This window comes from Oryzias latipes, chromosome 19 (assembly GCF_053564925.1).
Source record: "Oryzias latipes strain Hd-rR chromosome 19, Olatipes_Hd-rR_3.1".
Classification (NCBI taxonomy): domain Eukaryota; kingdom Metazoa; phylum Chordata; class Actinopteri; order Beloniformes; family Adrianichthyidae; genus Oryzias; species Oryzias latipes.
This window is the reverse complement of record NC_136255.1, coordinates 24,461,974-24,482,727: the sequence shown is the minus strand read 5'-3', so window position 1 is coordinate 24,482,727 and position 20,754 is coordinate 24,461,974. Positions and strand designations below refer to the sequence as shown.

At 38.9% G+C, this 20,754-nt stretch overlaps 3 protein-coding genes across 4 annotated transcripts in view; 2 read left to right on the top strand and 1 right to left on the bottom strand.

The window, feature by feature from the left end:
• Positions 1-20,754, bottom strand: part of meiob (meiosis specific with OB-fold) — a 187,976-nt gene that overhangs the window by 124,687 nt on the left and 42,535 nt on the right. The window lies entirely within an intron of this gene.
• atpaf2 (ATP synthase mitochondrial F1 complex assembly factor 2) lies at positions 113-3,901 on the top strand. The gene is made up of 8 exons (XM_004080149.3): positions 113-598; positions 685-729; positions 827-975; positions 1,057-1,154; positions 2,610-2,690; positions 2,814-2,926; positions 3,042-3,157; positions 3,403-3,901. Exons 1-8 carry the CDS (start codon positions 475-477, stop codon positions 3,538-3,540), a joined length of 864 nt encoding a protein of 287 aa, XP_004080197.1. The 5' UTR covers positions 113-474; the 3' UTR covers positions 3,541-3,901.
• On the top strand, positions 4,046-19,008 carry tom1l2b (target of myb1 like 2 membrane trafficking protein b). Of its 2 annotated transcripts, XM_004080147.5 has the most exons (15): positions 4,046-4,313; positions 4,708-4,792; positions 6,173-6,251; positions 6,463-6,612; positions 7,500-7,634; positions 7,724-7,867; positions 8,806-8,922; positions 9,031-9,164; positions 10,148-10,199; positions 13,256-13,424; positions 14,215-14,341; positions 14,425-14,500; positions 15,480-15,539; positions 16,541-16,577; positions 16,658-19,008. In XM_004080147.5, the coding sequence occupies exons 1-15, from the start codon at positions 4,262-4,264 to the stop codon at positions 16,804-16,806; spliced, it is 1,566 nt and encodes a 521-aa protein (XP_004080195.1). In that variant the 5' UTR covers positions 4,046-4,261; the 3' UTR covers positions 16,807-19,008. The 2 variants fall into 2 exon arrangements, with proteins under 2 accessions (XP_004080195.1, XP_011486174.1); XM_011487872.4 differs by lacking the exon at positions 15,480-15,539.

Below are 20,754 nucleotides of genomic sequence, written 5' to 3'. Positions count from 1 at the left end.
CACAGTTCAGTTTGCGAAGCATCAAGCTCCCCAGAACTAAAAGTGGACTTCGAAGCTGCGCTGTAACCAGTAGCAACGGCTTATCTCATTGGTCCAACAACTTCACCCTCGAAGATCGTCGACGCTCATTGGCTGAGCAGGCGGAAGAGTATTCGTGAACATTTTTGATGTAGTTTTTAAGTGATGTGTAAGCGTTAGCAGTGCCAAAAATAAACTACATTTCCCAAAGCATGCAATGAAAACATTTTGTAGCTTTGTAGCATCGAAGGTCACACGCGTGGTTTTGAACCGATGTGTTACTGTAAGCTAGATGAAAACCTTAATGTTTAACAACAGATTTATTGTAGAGTCAGGTTCATTATACACTCAAGATCTGTTTGTTCAATGTGGTACTTTAGTGCGTGAGAGACCGGCTTAAGAAATCGCTAGTGAATCGTCTTTTTTATTGTAAACAGTATACGTCCAAATTTAGGTATGAATATGTTTAGACGTGTTTTTCAACTTCGAAATTCCTTTGGAAATGTAATTTCAGTTTGCAAGTCGTGTCCCAGTCATCAGTACTCCAAGTGTTTGTCAAAATACTCCACTGCATCTACAGGTAAACGTGTTTATTTTGACATTACTATTATTAATTATCAATATGCTGTGTGCTAATCATGTGCTACATGTTTTGCTATTTGACAGAGAGGAAGAGATTTTATCAAGATGTCAGCATATCTCAAGGAGATGGTGAGTCTTATTTAAAATTTAAAATAATTTTATTTATTGTTCCAGGGAAGACCAAGATTGATTATATTCTCTAATTTTGTGACGATTTTGTCCATAGATGGTTTGTATGAAATAAATCTGGATAGAAGGAAACTCAAAACTCCAGGAGGGAAGCTGTTCACAGTACCAAATGAAGCCCTGGCTATCGCCGTGGCAACAGAGTGGGATGCTCAGAGGGGGACACTCAAGTTTTATACCATGCACCTTGTATGGGATATTTTTTCTGACCTATTTACACCACAGTGTGTAGCCAGCCGTACTCATATGCCGGTTGAACTTTTCTTGCAGACCACTTTGTGCAACACGGCTCTGGACAACCCCACCCAACGCAACAAGGAGCAAATGATCAATTCAGCGTTGAAGTTTTTGGAGACTGACACGATCTGGTATGGATTTAGCTTTTATACTGTTTCTGTCCAGAGTTGATGATTATTTGGCTCATTTATGCCGGTTACTCAGTTTAAAAGATAAAACACCTGTATTTCAAATCAATATTTTACTTGAATGGAGAAAAAATGTTCTTAATCTAGAGAGAAAAGCAACAAGGACTTCAAAATAAAAGCACCTAACAGAAATACCAAAACAATAGAAAATTCAAAATTAGGTTTGTTTAGATAAAAAGTACCCAAACAAATCCTGGACTTGTGAGATGCAACTACATCTAATATGTTTTTTTTTTTTTCTATTTCTCTTTGTAAAAAATAAAACGTTATCTGCCATTCTGTGCTCTTTTTTTGCAATTTTTTTTGCAAATAATAGTCAAAATGCAATTACTTTTTAGCTTTTTGAAAATGTTCGAACCTATTAATATAATTTAGACTTTTTTTTTCATTATTATAAATTATACTTGTATAATGAGATATATTGTTTAACTGTCAACTATGTATTAGATAATCCCTTTAGTTCTTTAAATTTATATATTACATATTTATTTATTTCCCTTGTCTTTTTAACTTTTTACACATATTTAAAAAAAACTTATTATCTTATTCAGAATTTAATTTAAACATTTTATTGTGGTCCTGAAATATTCAACTTCTTTACACTTGTCTGCTTAATTGTTTTATGGATACCTTAGTAGTTTTAGCAAACAGATTTGCATCAGTCTTTTATTTACAATTATTATGTTTTAGCTACTTTATTGTGTAGGTGTGAATTTGTAATACATTTATTGGCACTATATATCTTTTTACATTTTCTATTTACTTTAGCATATTAGCTTAGGATTTAGCAACGTTCACTTTCTTAATTTCTTTAGCTAATTAACAATTTTATTTTACTGTTTTTTTGTGTTGATCCTTTTGTTATTGTGATTATTATTAATAATTATGCAGTGTATTTTTAGTTATCTCCCTTTATTTGACTAATGTAGCATTTTGCACTAAACTGTAATGCCACTGTAAAAGAAAGCAGATGTTTTTAGCTTATTGCAGAAAACTAGCATTTTTGTTTATGGAAATAAAATAAAAGAAATGAATTTTGGAACTTCTATGAATTTCATATACTAGATATTTGCAGGAGAAACTTTTTTTTCTCGGTCCATTGTCAGATGATTCCAGACTCCAAAGCATTAAAAATAAAGAATTACTGTGAAAATGAATGCAACAAACTTTTTCTTTGACCTAATTTCTTTAATAGGACCATCATTGTCTGGCCAGTAAAGTGAAAGCAAGGTCTGTTTTGTTTTCACCGGAGATGGTTGCCATATACCTGACTGTGGAGCAGGCTGTGCTGCTCTCTTATAGCATCTGCCATTTGGCTGCCTCTTTTTTTTAAGTTTCATTTTCAGATTAAGTTACCTTGTTGTCACAAAACAGTGATTTATTTATGCTTTGATTCAGTTACAGAGTGGAGGATCCTCCTGGTTTAGTGGACCTACAGAAGAACGAGTGGGATCCGGTTCTGCACTGGATTGAAAACCGGTAAAAAAAATAAAACAAAAGCATTAATCTTCACATCTTGTGCAGTAGACTTCCAAATGATGTAGGAACTGTCTCAGTAAACCATACATTATTATGCATTTTCTCTGTACTATTGCATGGCAGATACAATGTCACTATTGGATCTTCATCGAGCATTCTGGGTCCTGAAATTCCACAGGCAACCAAGGAAACTTTTCGACAGCATCTCAATTCTTACAGCCTCTGGTCCCTGACGGGTAAGACATCTCAACTCCAGAAAACGTGATCATCTATAGATCTCAACTTGTGCAGGCTGAGATGATGTATTTATTGTTTTTGAAATGTTTAAGAATTGTGTCTGTTTCTTTGCAGGACTTGAGTTTGTGATCTCGCAGCTGAAGTCTATTTTGCTTTCACTGGGGATGGTTGACCGATACCTGACAGTGGAGCAGGCGGTGCTGCTCTCCAGACTGGAGGAAGAATACCAGGTGGGAAAAGTCCATTTGATTTACCATCAATCTTTTATAATATTTACTATACTAAGACTTTTTTGTTTGATTTTTGTCTGTTTTAAGAAACAGATATTATTCTATTAATACAATGATATCTAACTATGTAGTGGGAAAAAAAAACCCCATTGTAACTAGGTTTATTTTATATCAAATTTGTTTTTTGAATATCTGTTGTTTAATGCTCTTTTCTTGAGTTCAGAACTCTGTTTTTCTTATTGCAGATAAGTCACTGGGGAAACGTAGAATGGGCTCATGACTACGACATGTATGAGCTCAGGGCGCGGACTGCTGCTGGAGCTCTTTTCATTCAGCTTTCATCTGAGAATTTAACCGTCAAACACAAAATTATGCAAGACTAATTACTCTTTTTATTTGGCCAAATCAAAAACACACACACTGCAATCCACCCAAACAAGGAATTCAGTCTTTTTCAGACTAATATCTTGACAACCAGTCGCACCGTCTTATTCTGAAAAACCCTTTATTTTGTTTAAGTGCTGGTTCTAAATAACCTGTAAAACTTTGGACCCTAGCATGCAGTTACAAGGGTGGACCCAGTGCTTTTACTTTGTAATTTCAAGCCATCTTTTCATGTTACCTGTATTTAAATTCTGATGCATGCAAAGCTTGTCTTACTGTTTTTTGTTGTTTTTTTTGGTACAGGTTTACCACACCTGAGAAAAAAAAATTATTTGAATAAAGGAAACACCTTGCAAGCAAGACCTCTCTATGCTTATTTTTTTAAAATCTTCTATTACACATTTGTTGAGAATATTTGTATGCAAATATGATTACGGTATGTTAGGTGGAGTGTTTCTACCAGACCTTTCCTAAAGTCGTTGGCGACTAATAAAAATAAATACAAACGGGAATAGTCTCTATGAGACTTTTATTGTTGTAACCTTTGGATCCGTTTTATTTACAATCCTACATCCTTGGCGATGGAGTTCAGCTCTATCCAATCAAAAGACGAGTTGAGATTATGTCGGCCAATCATGTCAGAGTGTGGGCGGGACTTCAAGGACGTTTCCTCACGCATCATCATTATCCCATGGACTGACTAGGTTGTTGTCGAGCAAGATGGAGTTCCTTTTGGGAAATCCTTTCACTACGCCAGTAGGACATTGCATAGGCAAGTAATTGTGTTCTTTATTAAATATAATAACCGTAACTTTCAGTTTTTATTTTATTTATCGTTTTGCGTTTGCGTGGATTGAGCTTTTGCCACATTAGCATGCTAATGTCCCTGTGTTCTCCACAAGTGAAGTCACCGTTAGCCGCCTTGCTAACCAGCAACTAACACAAAATATGATTAAGTCATTGTGCTGACACCTTATTCTAGTTACTAAATGCATACTATTTTGTAGCCTGGGACAATTTAAATACAACGACGTAGAACATTTCTTGTAATTAAGGGCTACTAGCAGCGAACTTTGCTAATTGTTAGCTAATTACCCGTCATGCAATTGAGTTTTTTTCTTATATATTGTAAAAACCAATTTAACTAACGCTTTTTTCTTCTTCAGAGAGAGCTACTGATGGCTCCCTTCAGAGTGAAGACTGGGCCCTTAACATGGAAATATGTGACATAATCAATGAAACAGAGGATGGGTGAGTTCACATTTAATCAACATCCTGCAGTTATTTACTCTCCTACCTATGTTTTCTGTACATTGTGAATTCTTGAAATCAGAGTTCTGGTTACTGTCTATCTTTATCTTATCAGTCTACAGTTAGCAAATATCTTGTCCTAGTTTACTTGGGTGGATTCAGGCAAGGCCTCTGTGCTAATCTTTGTGCTCCAATAACCTTGTGACATATGTTTGAATTGGTGTATGAAGTCCAGGCCTAATTTGATTACATGGCGTGATTCGGTCCAGCAGAGCCAGGCACAACCTGGATTACACAAACTGCTTAAAAAAATTAATTAAAAATGGCTATTCCTCACACCTACAACTTGAAGACAAATTATTTTGCTAAAAGATACCTTGCGTTAGATTAGATAAATCAGTTCATTTAACATTTCTTCAGTTGGAAAATGCAATATTTCTTTGACTGGGGTTTCGTTTTAAAGCGTTTATATCATGCAAAATCAACTTTTTTAAGCTTTTAAGTGTATTAGGATGTTAATTCCTTATGAAAAACAGCCCCAAAGGGTTATTTTTGCTCCATTCACACATCAAAAACCCTGCTGCCTGAGCAGCAGCCCCTCTCAGTCCACAGAAACGAGTGGGTCCTCACATAGTGATGTCACAGAGTGAGGAACCGCCCCTCCCAGGAAGAGTTTGCACTGCCAGCACCGCCCCCAGGCTAACAGACACATCCACTTTCTCTGCAGAGCTAGTGGGAATCGACTAAACTTTTTTGATTTTATATGCACAATATACACATCCATCTTTGCAAAAGTTTGGATGTTGTTTGTTTTCATGGGAGAAATGCACACATGCTGCCGAGGCCGATGGGCGACACCCACAAGGAGCCAAAGGCGGAGCTTCAGAGATCGAGTCGTCTTACTTCAGACTAGAAAAATGCTAAAATAACTCATTAATATACATACATATATTAATGAACATATATATTTAGTAACAGTAATTTATGATCATATATATGGATATAGTTTACTCTGAAAGACTTAAGAAAAGCATGATAAAGGCACACTAATCTAATCTTTGAATGGGGTTTCCTTTATGGCGATTTTAAAGACAGGTTTTCTGTTTGTTTATTTCCTAAAATTACTTTTTTCATTATTGGAAGTTTTGTTTAATATATGAAAACAGTTTTTCTAAATTAATTTTAAAATAAAATTGAATAAACGGAAAACGTAAATTTGATGTCATTTGAATTGTGCCAAATTTCAAACCACTTCATCCAATCTATTCAGTATTTTTGTTTTTTTTACAAACTGAGCTGTCATCAGATGTGTTGACAGTTTATTTTCTTCATTGTGTTTTTTGCCTGTCATATGTTTTTCCTTTTTCTGCTTGTATTTAGCCCAAAAGATGCCATAAGAGCAGTAAAGAAGAAACTTGGCGGCAACAAGAACTACAGAGAAGTGATGTTGACTTTAACGGTGAGCTCCTTTTGAATGAACGTAAAAGTTTAGGACATGTAAATTTGTTCTGCTTTTTCATAAAAAACAGATTTTCCTTGTGGATATGAATCATTTTTACACCAAATTGCTTTTAAATAGTAAATAATCCAGGAGCAGTTATTCATTTGCTTTTGATAATCCTCTAATGTGGTTGGATGTCTTAAAAGTCCATCTCACGTGTCTTTAATAGGTTCTGGAGACGTGTGTGAAAAACTGTGGCCATCGTTTTCATGCTTTAGTGACCAGCAGGGACTTTGTTGACGGCGTGCTGGTTAAGGTCATTTCTCCTAAAAACAATCCTCCCACCATCGTTCAAGACAAAGTTCTCGCTTTGATCCAGGTGAGATAACTAGTCCCCCATGAGGCGGAGCTTTCGCTTTCAGTGCGAATCATAAATCTTAATGGATTACTCGCACAAACCTGCTTCATTTTGTAATGACGCCTGGCGCTGAATGACGGAGATTCTGGGCCGTTTGCATTTGTGAGGTAAATGTAACAGGGTAGCAGAGGCGTTTATTGTAGTTTAAGGTAGCAGTGCAGAGGGATCATCCTGTCACCCTGTATCCCCGGGTTTCTTTTAGCCTGGAACGGCTCTAGTTACCTGTTCCCAGCTCAGGTAACCCCGCAGTGAGACATGGCCTGCTCATTTTTCCACTTATAACCGAATCATTTCCAGCAAATAATCCAGAATAAGGCGTTTCTGTGAAAGAGCAGTGAGAATCTAACTGCTTTTCATTATCTTTGTTTGTCTTTCCATTTCAGTAAACAAACATTTGGTTGCAGTTTCATTTGGGGAAAACGGTCGGAAAAGCCCAATTCACACGGCAGCTGTGTGGCTGCTCAGCTCCATGCATAAAACCCAGTCGGGATTGGCCGTGCTTCTGTTTAACCACCTGTTTCTCCTGTCAGATGTTTATGGAGACGATAACAAATGGAACTGAAGCCCCTTTTGTCCGTTTTAAGGAAGAATTGTTGGCTTTGATTTGAGCTGTTTTAACTTAGATTTAGAAATGCATAAGTTGCTGTTATATCTAGTTTAAACTGACTGGTTTCGATGATGCGTGTAGATTTTTTTTCCCGTGCAAGTTTGAGACGAACAAATGACAACAAATTAAGAGAATTTTTCTCTTTCTACAATTCAGTTTATTTCTGTCCTCCTCTCATCTGTTTTTGTTCATCTCTTTTGTTTGTTTGTCTTTTACACACGCCTTGCTTTGCCTTCTGCAGGCATGGGCCGATGCGTTCAGGAGCATTCCTGACCTCACCGGTGTGGTCCAAGTCTACGAGGAGCTGAAGAGGAAAGGCATCGAGTTCCCCACATCAGAAATGGAGACCCTCTCACCGATACACACACCTCAACGTGTACGTCCAACCCGACATATGTGCAAACCGCGCGGTCCTTTGGCTGCCCGTATTTGCCGTTTGAACGCAACTTTGTTTGGCGTTCGTAGGTACCGCCTGTTCCAGAGGGCGACTCTGCTTTACACAAGTACAGCACCACCCAACCCAAAACGCAGTCTGTCCCACCACCATATAGCAGCCCCCCGGTCCTGAACATTAACGCCCCTGGATCCATCAATCCCACACCTGAACAGGTACAGAGTTAATGCTATTTTGGCAAGAAATTGATATTTATATTAAATCCATATATTATACTTCACACGTAAATAGTTTAGGCTCTTATTTTGAAGGAATGTTTTGCTGAGGAGACACACAGCTACTTTATTTTTGCAGCAGTTCTGGAGATGCAGAATTAATGTTAAAAACAGAAAACTCTGTAGAGTTTGAGTGTAAAAGAAGCTGTTTCTGCATAAATTCAACCCTTTGGCTTTTATAACATTTGATATTCCTGTGGAATGAGATTTATTTACTTATAAATCAATTAGAATTAGTCCGAAACAGGCTTCAAACTCTTGTTTGCTGATTCCTTTTCTGCCTCCCATATAAATGATTTTTTGTTTTCCCCCCCTAAATACTGCCAACACTCTAATGAACTAGAAGGAGCTGCATTTGCAGAAGAAAATGCAGGGTTGAATTATTTATTTTATAAATAAAGTGAAAACAGAAGAATAACAAAAAATATATATTTTTGTAAAAAATGCCAGAGCCGGTATCGAACCAGCGAGCTTCTGCACCACGGATTCCCCATGTATTTCAATGGAGGCAGAAATCCTGGAATAGCTTGAGAAGTTCAAGGATTTGAAGGACCTAAAGTCACAGCTGGGAAAAGCTGAACATTTGAATAGTTGAATGGTTAAAATAGCTGAAACATTGTAGGAGGAGTTAAGCGACAAAAATGGTGGAAGATACTATAATAAAGAAAGATAAACAGGAAGATAATGGGTTGAATGCTGAAAACTATTCACCAATGAATGTGACTCTTTAAATGGCTTTTTTTTTTCTTTTTTGGCCTCTTTGGGAATTTTAATAGATTCTATAATCCACCATATGCTCCGAATTGTTGCTTTATAAATTCTGCATAAACCAAATTTAGGCATCTTTTCAGCCCAAAATGTCCCTCAACATCCTGCAGATCTGTCGGCTGCGCAGTGAGTTGGACGTTGTCCGTGGAAACACGAAGGTGATGTCAGAGATGCTGACTGAGATGGTCCCGGGACAGGAAGAGGCGTCTGATTACGAGTTACTTCAGGCAAGCAAACTCTTGTTTCTATCAACAGGTGTTAAAAATAAACAACAGCAACACATTTTCACTTCCCTCTAATGGACATCTTCTTATTTCTGTGGTTCTTTTGCTCAGGAGCTAAACAGGACCTGCAGAGCCATGCAGCAGAGGATAGTGGAGCTCATCTCCTGCGTTTCTAATGAGGCGGTTACAGAGGAGCTGCTGCACGTCAACGACGACCTCAACAACATTTTCCTCCGTTACGAAAGGTTTGTCTGTGCTGAACATTTTCCAGTCAGACGTGAAGCATGTCAGTTGTTTACTCTGCCCTGCAGCAGTCCTGGACTGTAAGGATCAAATTGTTTCCACAATTCTTCCTCACTGTGTCTCTGAGCAAAAATGTCGCCCCCGCCACAAGCTTAAAAACTCTTAAAGGGCTCAAAAATCCACTAACGGAACCAGACAGACGTGTCGGAGATTTCCAAAGGGAGGATTAGAATTATTATGTACCTGAGTGGGAAATTTGGCGATGTTCCATTGACCTTTTGGGAGGAGGCCGCCGTCTTCAAAAAAATCACTAAAACCAGCCACTAATGTAACTCTTCTAACTCTTCAAGCATCATTGGGAAGCTACTTGTAAAAAAAAAAAGAATAAAATGTTTATTTTATAGTTTGTTGACTTTTGAACGGCTCGCAAAAAGTGGCGTTTCGCTGTTGCTCGCACATTTTTTGTTTTTTTACCAGATAATTGTGACATTTTTATACGAGGCATTGGCTCAAGCTGAACGAAACAATCTAACATTGGATATGAACATATTAGAAATGTGGGCGGGGTTAACAAAAAACCTCTGTTGCCGAGGAGATCCAAAAATGTACTTTTGCCGATTTTGCTTAAAATTGCATCAACCTGTTCGTCACCCCCAGGCGACCAAAAAATCAAATAGTTGCTATGGAGAAAAAACCATCAAAATATCTGCCATTTTGAAAATATGTTTAAGATACGTAATCATTTTGTCTAAATCCCACCAACAAATTGGTCGATTTTTCAGGCGCAGAAACAGTCTTTTGATGCAGAAAACGGACGGCTCCGTTTGTCACTGATGTGCTACAGACTGAGGTCACTGATGCCTTGAATTCATGACAACAGTAACATGTGGCCCAAATGCAGGCGAAACGCTTCATTGGAACCTGCTTGCATGCACAGGTGCATTTTATTTTTATTTTTTGAAACGCTATGTCTTTGTTCGTTTAGGTATGAGAGGTTCAGATCTGGGAGGTCATCAGCTCAAAGCGTCAACAACGGGGTGAGTCTGCCTTCAGCGCGAGTGAAACGGCTAGTTTGGCACAACTCTAACCTTTTCCTGTCCTATCTGTCTGAGCCTGAGCTGATCCCTGTGTGTCGTGGTGTTTAGTTGCGCGTCTTTCATTTTCTGCTGTGGCTTCTCATATCTTTCCCTGTGGTAAAGCCGAGTTCGAAACTGGATTTTTGGCTTTGAATTGTGCATTATCTGCACAGCAACTGCATGAAATGCAGGAAGAGAGTACAAAAACACCGCTGGGCCATGATCTGTTGATCCTGAAGAAGAGGAGGGAGAAGTTTAAACATTTTTGGAGTAGAACTGATCTGTGTTGATACGGAAAAGACTCTTCTGCTGCAAAGTCTTTCTCTTATTTTCCCTGCTGGTGTTAAGTTTATTTTATCTTTTATCTCAGCTTTTTTAGAGAACTTTTGAAGAATTATTATATCAGAATAATGTTGGGAAGGCTTCGTTTTGTTGTTGTAAAAATCATCAGTAAAGTTTGAGGTATCAAAGGCCAAACCCCCATAAGAATGATTTTAAATCTTCTTTCTTAAAATTCTCTTAGTCAGTTTCTTTTGTCATCTTTGGTAAAACGGTTTGCTTTCCTGTGAAGTCTGTTGGTCTGTGTCTGCATTAAGTCTATTTAATTTATTTTCATTTATGAAGCTAGCTGTTTCGCAAGCAGAAAAACATCTGTGACGGTCACTGCGCCCCTTGGCCAGAAAACACCAGGGCGGGGCAATGGAACTTGGTTGTCGGGAAGATCAATCTCTTATTACAAGTCATATTTTTGGCAGTAATTTGGAACTTTAAATCCATCTTTTTTTAAGGATCATTTCACCTCTTTCTGCTTGTTTTATTTTATTTTTATTTTTTGTGTGTAACGTATCAGTGTGGCGTGATGAACCCTGGCCTGTAGGGCTGTTTCTGTCTTGTGTCCACAGGACAAACTCCTGAGCATCAAGTTATTTTAAAACATACATTTTAATCGAAATTTTAGTCTCGTCTAAACCTTTAGATGCAGGTTTGGTGATGTGTAGAGCTCAAAAACCTTGTTCTTTCTCTCTTCACTTAAGGACCCACTCGGACAAACATTTTGTGTTTTTTTTTTTTTTTGGCATTTTTCTGATGATTGAGCCAAATGTAAAGAAAATTCTGTTTAAATTGTTGTGAATCGGGAGCAGACGAAAAAATGCGGTCGGAAAAAGGTCGTATTTGTGGCGTCGAAAATAGGCTGGGTGGCGCATGAGCTCTCGGCAACAGTGAGGGGAAGGGGGGCGGAGTTGCTCCGCGCCAACAGTCCCACCCTCAACTTTGAGGTGAATTTCTAAAGAAATCCTGCTGCTGGAAATATGTCCTAGAAAACAACCTTTTTGTTTTTATATATATATTTTTTGTAATTTTGTCTAAAAACGTCATTCACAATAAAAAAAAAAAACACTGGGATTGATCTAAAGATGATCAGAGTGGGACTTTAAAAAAGCGACAAAACACAAAAAACCCACATTGATATTTTTTCTCTAGCGGCTGTGTTTTATCTGCCCAAGTGTAAAGGAAGAGTGTTATCTCTTGGTTGCTACAGGTGTGTCCGTCTTTTATTGCCGTTTATTCCTGGAACGCTCAGCTACGGTAGCCTGTTGGTTCCAAAAGAGTTAAAGGTGTTTAAAACAGGGCAGTTGTGAATACACCCTTAAGACGCTGCTTTTCCTCCCTGACATAGATGTGTAACAGTTTTTTTTTGTTGCTTTCTTCATGCATTCTCCAGTGTCCCGTTGTTTCCATGTCATTGCTGTGTAAATGTAGAGCCTTTATTTAGAACATTCTCCCTGCTTCAGAGGGTTTCCCGTGGATCATGCCATGACATTTGTGTGTCTGCACTCGCATGCTAACGTTGTTTCACCGTCTCCTCTTTTCTGTTCCTTTGTGTCCTTCTGTTTCTGTTGCTAGCTCAAACAGGCAAGTATGAAAACACTGTCGCCCCCTCCTCACAGCAGCCGCATACACCACAGGAGCCGGTTTTCTCTGACATCTCCCCCCCCCGTCCGGCATGCTCGGTCTGTAAGCCCTCCACAGTCTGAGGCAGCCTGGAAGCGGACTGTAGTCGGCTTAAGACGGCACCAAAGTGGACGCGTTCATGCAGTTGCATCATCTCAGAGATGCAGCCTTCCCCCTGTCCTCCCCGCTGCATTGCTGTATTCTTAAGGGGATTGTTGTGTAGATCAACAAGGAAGCAACCAAAAGACCCACTCCGAGTGAAATTGTTTTGTTTTTTGTGGTGTTTTTTGATGATGAATGGCATCTGTTAAGAAAATTCAGCTTAAAATGACTTTTAAGGAATCATTTTTTCAAATTGTTGTGAACGATGAAGAAAAAAAAAGGCTGTTTGAAAACTATCACAGAAAAAATGCTGGAATCGTTCCAGAGCAGCACAGATAGTGACGAATAAAACTTGTTAGCATTAGCACCTTTTTGCTAAAGTTATTGGAATATTTCTTCATATGTTGCGCTAATTTACTAAACACTTAAACAATTCCTCCTGTGTTTCAATAAAAGCTAAATTAGCATCGATCTGTTGCAGTAGTGAAGCAGATATTCAGTCTATAATTCTTATCTATTTCGTTATGATAAAGAGAAAAGTTTGTTCTTGTCAGTATTTTGTCAAATAATTGTCTCCCAAAAGTGCGACTTGCAGACGATTTTTTTTTTCTTTTTTTGTGTGTGTGAATATTTTTGGCTTGTGCCACTTGTACTCCAGAGTGACTTACAGTCTAAAAAAATACGTTAACCATAATTCAAAACCACTGGGAACGCTTTTTAAATGCCTCAAGAGAAAGTCGGAGTGGGTCTTTAAGGTCATTTCTTTGACTCCTTACCAAAATGATCAATACCCCCTTAAGAATCTATCCATCCGCCTATCGTTTACAGTCTGCACTCCTGCATTTCAAACTTTTCTAAACAGCAAAAGATGCTAAATCCTGCTTTTCCTCCCAGCCTCTTATTTGGGTGAATGTCTCAATGAAGCAGCATCTGGATGTTTCCCCTGGTGTTTCCTCCATCAGGTCCTCAGTGAGGCCACAGAAGATAACCTCATAGACCTCGGTCCAGGCTCCCCTGCAGTGGTCAGCAACATGGCCAGTGCCGCTCCTACCAGCTTACCCCCCAACCTCACCGCTTCTGGAGGAAGGCCGACCTCCCCGGCCACGTTGGCCTCACGTCTGGCTGGTTTGGGTATGACGACAACATAAAGCTTAACGCTTTTTAATGTTGGACTGTAAAGCTCTCCCAGCTGTCCTTTCCACAACTTAACTGTATGCATGGGAATCTAGCCGTGGCGCATACGTTTGGATTAAAATATTCATAGGAGGTAGTGTTTTGGTCATTCGCTATATTGTGATTCTCCCCGTTTCGCAGATTTTTGCTGGCAAGTATTTGTATTTTATTTTTTTTTACAGTGCATTGTGTTCGGCCTTCTGATTGGCTCCTCCGTGTCTCCTGTACAAAATGCGTTCAGTTCACTAAATCTAGATAAATCGCCATCAGATCTTTATCATTCCATAAAACTGGACTCGTTTTTCTGCGAATGTTCAAACTTTGAGAGTTTAATTTTAAAAAGAAAGAAAAAAATTCAAATATGCATCAGAGAAAAAAGTATTAAGTGTTTAGTGAGGGTTTTTTAGCCTTAAAACATCTACATTTACTGTTAAAAAAAAGAGGCCTAATTATCAGATTTCACCATCGTAGGATATTTTTCGAATGCAAATCCTGCAATAAATGAGGAACCACTGTATGTAAAAATAAAAAGCTATTACTGTCCATTTTTGTTTGTTAGTAACAGTCTGGCCTGATTTGACAATCAGAGAAAATAAACAATCAGAATAGTTTTTGCATTTAAGTCAAAATATTATTTCAAAAATTCTTGCAGAAATAGCAGGTTGTCATCCACATAAGTCCTTATTTTTCATGCACTGTCACATTTCACCAAGGATTCCTTGGGAGTTGAAGGTTCTCTCCTCCGCAGACATGGGCGTGGACAGCGTCAGCAGCACCCTGAGTTCTCTGAACAGCTGTAAGCCCACGCCGGCTCAGGATGACTTTGATGTGTTCGCTCAAACCCGGACCGGAGCCAAGTCGGAACCACAGAAGATGTGAGAAAGCTCAAATTCCGACCCCTTCTGTTGCTCAAAAATATCCTTTTGTCAAGCTGAGTTTGCTTTGGCGTCTCCATCAGGTCTGCAGCAGACGACAGTCGTGCTGCCGGTGGCCCTCCTCCCACTCTGGATGTCCTTCAGTCGACTGCAGGGGGGGTGAGTGTCTGTAAAGCACGTGTTTTCTCCTGCGGGACGACACTAAGAGGTCAAAAGCACAAGCAAGCCGCGTATTTTCATCTCCTTCGGCTCATTTCTTGAGTCGTCGGTCCTCGGATGTTTGTGACCTCGGAGCAGAACGGTGGACTGTGTCTGCTTTAAGGCTCACGGCGACATAAACCCACGAACCTGCCGACATCTGAGCGCGCTCCTAACATCCTGGAAGTCTGAGCTGCTGCACAACAGACGCAGCAGGGGATTCATGAATCCGACAGATTAGAAAATGCCGTGAGGTGTCATGGGTCATCACGTAAACAAACACCAAACCTACCTGTGATTGTCGTTTAAAGCAAACCCACAGCAGTGTGAAGAATAAACATCAGAGACTCTTCTATGGAGGTGACTTGGTTTTATCCAAATACTTGGAGTCAGTCGACTGTTTTCATGAACCCCGCCTTTGCTCAACAGTACCTGGGCAGGCTCCATCAACTCCCATAACCCCTAAGCGGGTTCGGAAAACTGAGGGATGGACCGTTTTTATCACTTGGTTATGGTTACTGTGCGAATGACACTTAAACTAAACTTTCTCTTCATTATTATACATATATATATAAAACAAGCCATTGGTCAACATTGACCCATGTTTGGCTCAGTTTAAGTTGCTTTGCACTATAAACAGTTGTGGGCAGCTCCTGGTTGCCGTGGGAACAGATGACAGACACCGTTTTTAATTAGACCTTTTAAACTATTCCATAAGGATGATCATTATTTGTAGAAAAGAAAAAAACCATGAGCAGTTTTTCATCTTTATGTATTTTTGTTTTAATGTCCAGATCAGATGTTTTTCTCATTTCATATCAGTTCCACTCCTACGTTGTTTGAGTTTCCATATTTTTTTGTTTTCATTCATGTATTTTTTGTTTGTATGTTTTTGGACACCCGTGGCACTCTTGCTCCTCCCCCCACCCCCCCTTCTCAGGGTGTCCCGGGTCACTCCTCTGTCATGGATGACGTAGAGGCGTGGTTGTGCACCGACGTGGTGAGCCAATCACGATTCTTTCATTTTATTTCATATTTCCTGTTTGCCTTTCTTTCCTCTTTTTTTTTTTCCCCCACCGTTTGAGCTTCATTAAAATCAAAATCTTTACAAACTCTGGCTGATCAAAGGTTAAAAAGTCACTCAAACTAAAAGGGTTTTTATTAAACTGAACCAATGAGTTCTGCAAAATCAGCATGAGATGCTTTAGATCTGGTTGTGAATAAATAACGACTTTCATCATTTGGGTTTGGAACTTAAAACTAGAAATGCATCAAATGTGATTCTCTTTTTAAATTTGTAATTAAACATTATTATGTTGTATTTAAATGGTTAATAAAGCATCACAACTTCCTCCTCCATTTAGCTCACGAACTGTGGTAAAACTTGAAGACACACTCCGCTGAAAATTATGTTTTTAACAAGTTCTTGTAGTATTTTTCTGATGATGGAGGATATTTATAAAGAAAATTAAGCTTCAGATTACATTTCTTGGCATTTCTTTACTCAAATGAATCAGGAGCAGCTGACAAACAAATGCAGGTTGAAAAAGAATCGCCGTAGGGAGAAAAAAAACGCTGTATGGCTGGAAAACTCAGGGTGGAGAAGGGGGCGGGGTTTCTGTGCTCCAATGGTCCCGCCTACAACTCGAGGACGAATTTCTAATGAACTCCTGCAGCTCTGCAGAAACTCTGTCCTGGAATACAACACCGGTTTGTTGATTTGTGGCTAAAAACGACCGAATCATAGTATAAAAGATCACTGGAAACGCTTTGGAAGTAGATCAAAAGATGATCGGAGTGGGACTTTGTTGGTGGGGCTTTGAATTTTGGAGTTTCAAACCTAATTAGTTTGATTTATATTAACAGGGACGTGCTGTAAATCGGTTTGTTTATTGGAAAAGTCTTTTTTTTTTAATTTGTTTTGCAGTGTTTGTCGCAGGAATCTGTTTCATTTGGTGGTTTTCTTGTCGTCACAGCTGTGATGTTTTTGGGTTTTTGCAGAAAGGAGATGAAGCAGAAGAAGGCGTCACCAGCGAAGGTTCGATTACCTGCTTTTCTTAAAGTCTTCAGTCGTTTTTTTAAGAATGTTTCACGTGATTCTGGTTCTGACGTGTCCAGAGTTCGATAAGTTCCTGGAAGAGCGAGCCAAAGCTGCAGAGATGGCCCCCAGCTTACCGTCGCCCCCAAGTGGTACCCCGGGCGAAGGACAGGGAACCCCCGGGAGGAAGAAGCCTGACAGACGGGAGGACTCTCTGTTCGCCATGTAGACCCCTCCCACCTTTGACCTCTGATCCGCAGCCTTAGACCTGACCAGCCGAGCAGCACCACCTCTCATCCGTGTGCTTTCTGACTCACCCCAGCACTACATTCGAGTTTTGCACATGCTCTAAACGAAACGACGACAAAAAACACAAATTCTGGTTTCTTTTTGCTGAATAAATGAGTGTGTGAGATGAAAGGACGGTGGCCCTGAAGTTCAAATCATTCAAACATATTAAGGATCACAACGACAAATAAAAATGTAAAAGTGACATTTCAGAGATTAAACAAATATACAAAAAACAAAACGTAATTGAAGAGATTTCCAGAAATCCAAATGAATGAATGTGATCGTTGTATCAACTCTCATCTACAGTTCAGGCAAAACCTCTTCCTGGTTGCCTCTTTTTCAAAACTCTTCTTTTTTTTTCTAACATTTTATTTTTTAATTTCTAAAATGTTATTTTAATCACTTTTATTATTTGTTTTGCCTTTTTCAATTTTTCATATGCTTTTACGTTGGTGTGATTTGCACTTGCGGGCCACCGTACTTTTGCCCTGTTGTGTATTGCACAGCTTCACATCGCAGCTCATTGTGATGAAACGTTATTTTATTTAAAAAAGGGAAAAGCAGAGTCTCACAAAAGGAATGGGATTTTCTAGTAACACTAAGTTTAATCTTATTTTTCACTCTTAAAGAAATCCCAACGCAGAACTTTTTGTTTATGGTTGAAGTCTTACAGACAGTTTTAGTGTTGCAGTTTCTTTAGAAACCTGTCAGAACTTGATTTGTAAATCTGTAAATGACAAATGTCAAGTTTAATACTTCATGTGTGTATATTTAAGCCACATATATATATATATAAATATATATGATTGAGAGGGTAATATAATGGGAAGGAGATTGAGCTTTGACAATGGGATGTACCTGGCTGAGCTTAGTGGAAGGCATCCTTTACACTGTTTTTAATGGGAAGACGAAGGGAAAGAAAAGGGAATTCAGTCGAGCGCCGTGGTTTGATGCTTCTGCTGGTCACAGCAAATCTGAGATTAATTAACATGAAGCTGCTATCCTTGCTATCGTATTCTCCTCTGTTTGGATCTGAATTGCTGTAGGAGGAGCTGTTGTAGCCCAAGACACGCTGTTATCTGTGACTCAGTCGCTGTAGGTTTCAGCAAACTGAGGTTTGTTTTTTTCAAAAGATTAAGCTTAAAGGACCAAGTACAAGATATTTTTTTCTTTCTTATTTTTTTAAGCGTTATAATTTGTTTCTGGACGCAGAAGGGTTGAATTTGGTGCAAATATGTCCCCCGGTGGAAGCACATTCATTATTTTCCGTGTCATAAGGAAAAGCTCGCACTGCTGAAGCTTTTTCTTTTTTTTTTTTTTTCTCCACCGACATCTCAAAAAGCCTGACCTTTCTGCACGACGTTTGTGATCAGAAATGAGCTCGGCGCAGACGTGCCGCTTCAAATGAGACATTTTCCTCCTGACAACCGTAAATGCGGCGTGTAACACAACACCAACAAGCTAAAAACAAGTGTGCACTTTGACGGCGGCATCATTTCCCCGCCGCCTAACACTTGGTTGACGTGTAGACTTCAAAGCACTATTACTATTTTTTTTTCTGATCAGTATTTTTGGTTGCTAATTTAATTTGGGGAATTGTGGTGTTATAGAACAGAATGAAGAAAACAAAATGTCAATGTGTGTTTTGATGTTTTTTGATTCGTGTTTATGGTGTTAAAGTTTTCCTTTTTTTTTTGTTTTTTTACTTGTTGCTGCTGGTGGATGAATTATGGCGTTGATCTTGTTTGTTGAACACGAACACATGAACGTGAGAAGGAGGTTTCTAGTTTGAACTGACACTTTGAAAAAAATGACTGAAAAAAGTTTGATATTTAGCTGGTTTTTCACTTTCTAAGCATCAGAACCTGGAAATTCTTCGCGTATTTGGTTTCCTCTCGCCTCCCCTCTGTCTGTTTTGGTGTTGACGTGAAATTTGTGAAACGTCTCATCTCCTTAGATTTGAAGAAGACGCCCAGAGATGTTCTTGAACCGTCGCCACCTCGGAGGCGGGAGGGGGCGGGGCTGGAGTGTATGAAAGCTGGAGTATATGAAAGCTGACTTTTTCTGAGCTGCCTCATCATCTTCTTTGTTGTTTGACTGATGCATGAACTCCTAATAAAGTTAGCATCTGTGATCTGCATGTTTGGTTTAAATGCTGATTTCTGTTACATCATGATACTACCGCCTCCCTGCTTGATTTTGAATCATTTCCCTTTTGAGGCAGAATTTAGGGAGTTTACTAGCTAAATTTTAGGATCAGCTCAACATTTGTTAATGAGTTTAGTTTCTTAAACACGGTTATTACGTAAATTTGTGCCATTGCAATTTTCAACCTGTGCATAATGCACATAGTGTAAAACGTAGAAAGAAATGAGGTCTTTATAATTCAACAAAAGTCTTTAATTTGCCTCAATTTGTTTCATAAGTCTAAAGAAAAAAATGGACCAAAACTTGACATTTTTTGACTGCTATCTTCTCAGCAAAAAATGGGAAAAATAAATGAGAAGACTCAAATATACAGAATTCTGTACAGAAGAATCCTTAAAAAACAAATTACGCTTTATTTGACCTTTATGAAATACGGTTGTACTTAAATCTATTTTTTCTTTTTAACAATTCAACCCTGTTTGAGGCCTTTTTGAGATTTGTTTTACATTTTTCCAATTTGCTCTCATAATTTACTTAAATACAGTTTTTTGTCCTTCAAATCAATTTGTTTTATCAGTGCAACCCCATCTTTTTTTTGTTCATCTTTTGATGCATTTATACAATAAATGTGAAAATTAAATTTTTATTTTTTAGTACAACCTCATCTTTTTTCCCCATTTTTTTCCACATTCTACAAAAATAGAACCCAACAGAATTTCAAGGAGTAACTTCTATCTTTTTCATTGCAAATCGCAAAAGCTGAGATCAGTTTTTATAAAAAAGATCAAAAGGGTGAAGACCTCATATAAATCTATAAAGCAAAAGTGAGGGTCTTCACTCTATTGTTTATATCAAAACTAACATTTCTAAAACCTTACATTTTGAATGCAAACTTTACTAAATGGGGCTTTCCACGTTATTGTAAACAAGCGTTGTGATTGGCTTGTGCTCCGGGGAGTTCAGAGACTACAGAGGATAAATGTTAGATCAGGGTTGTTTTTTTTTGTTCATTTTATTTCATTCTTTTACTTTTTTCTATTTTATTCATAGACTGTAAATGGGAACTGGATAGAGTGACAGTTCTAAACAGGAAGTACCTGCTGGCCCCAAGAAGACAAAATCCAACAGACACCAATAGATAAATACACAGCAGCTACTTAGTCATTCCATTGGCCAGAATAACCATTCTTGATCTGATATCTTTTTTCTAAACGTGTTTTTGACAATTCAAAAATGTGCCTATTTCTTTTTCATCCCAAGTTATTCACGTTATTAACTGACCAATCAGATGTCTCAGTTAAAGCATGTGGTGCCCACAGGCCCCCGCCTTGAACGTTGATTCTCTCGTGCCTTTCGCCCTGCAAATGTTTGGCACACCCCCATACTGGATGTAACCCCAGACCAGGATTTTTCCGCCACCAAACTTAACTGTTTTCTGGGTGAATCTTGGGTCCATGCGGGCTCCAGTTGGTCTCCTGCAATATTTGCGGCGGCTGTGATGTAATTCACAGCCGCCGCTGTGAATTACGGGGCGGCCGTGGTACAGCGGTAGGGTGGTCAACCCATGATCGTAAGATTGCAGGTTCAATTCCCGCCTTGCACGCCCATGAGTCGAAGTGTCTGTGGGCAAGACACTGAACCCCACCTTGCCTCTGGTGGTAGGCAGGCGCCCGTGTTTGGCAGCAGTGTGTGAATGTGTGTTTGACTGGGTGAATGGGTCTGTGACTGTAAAGCGCTT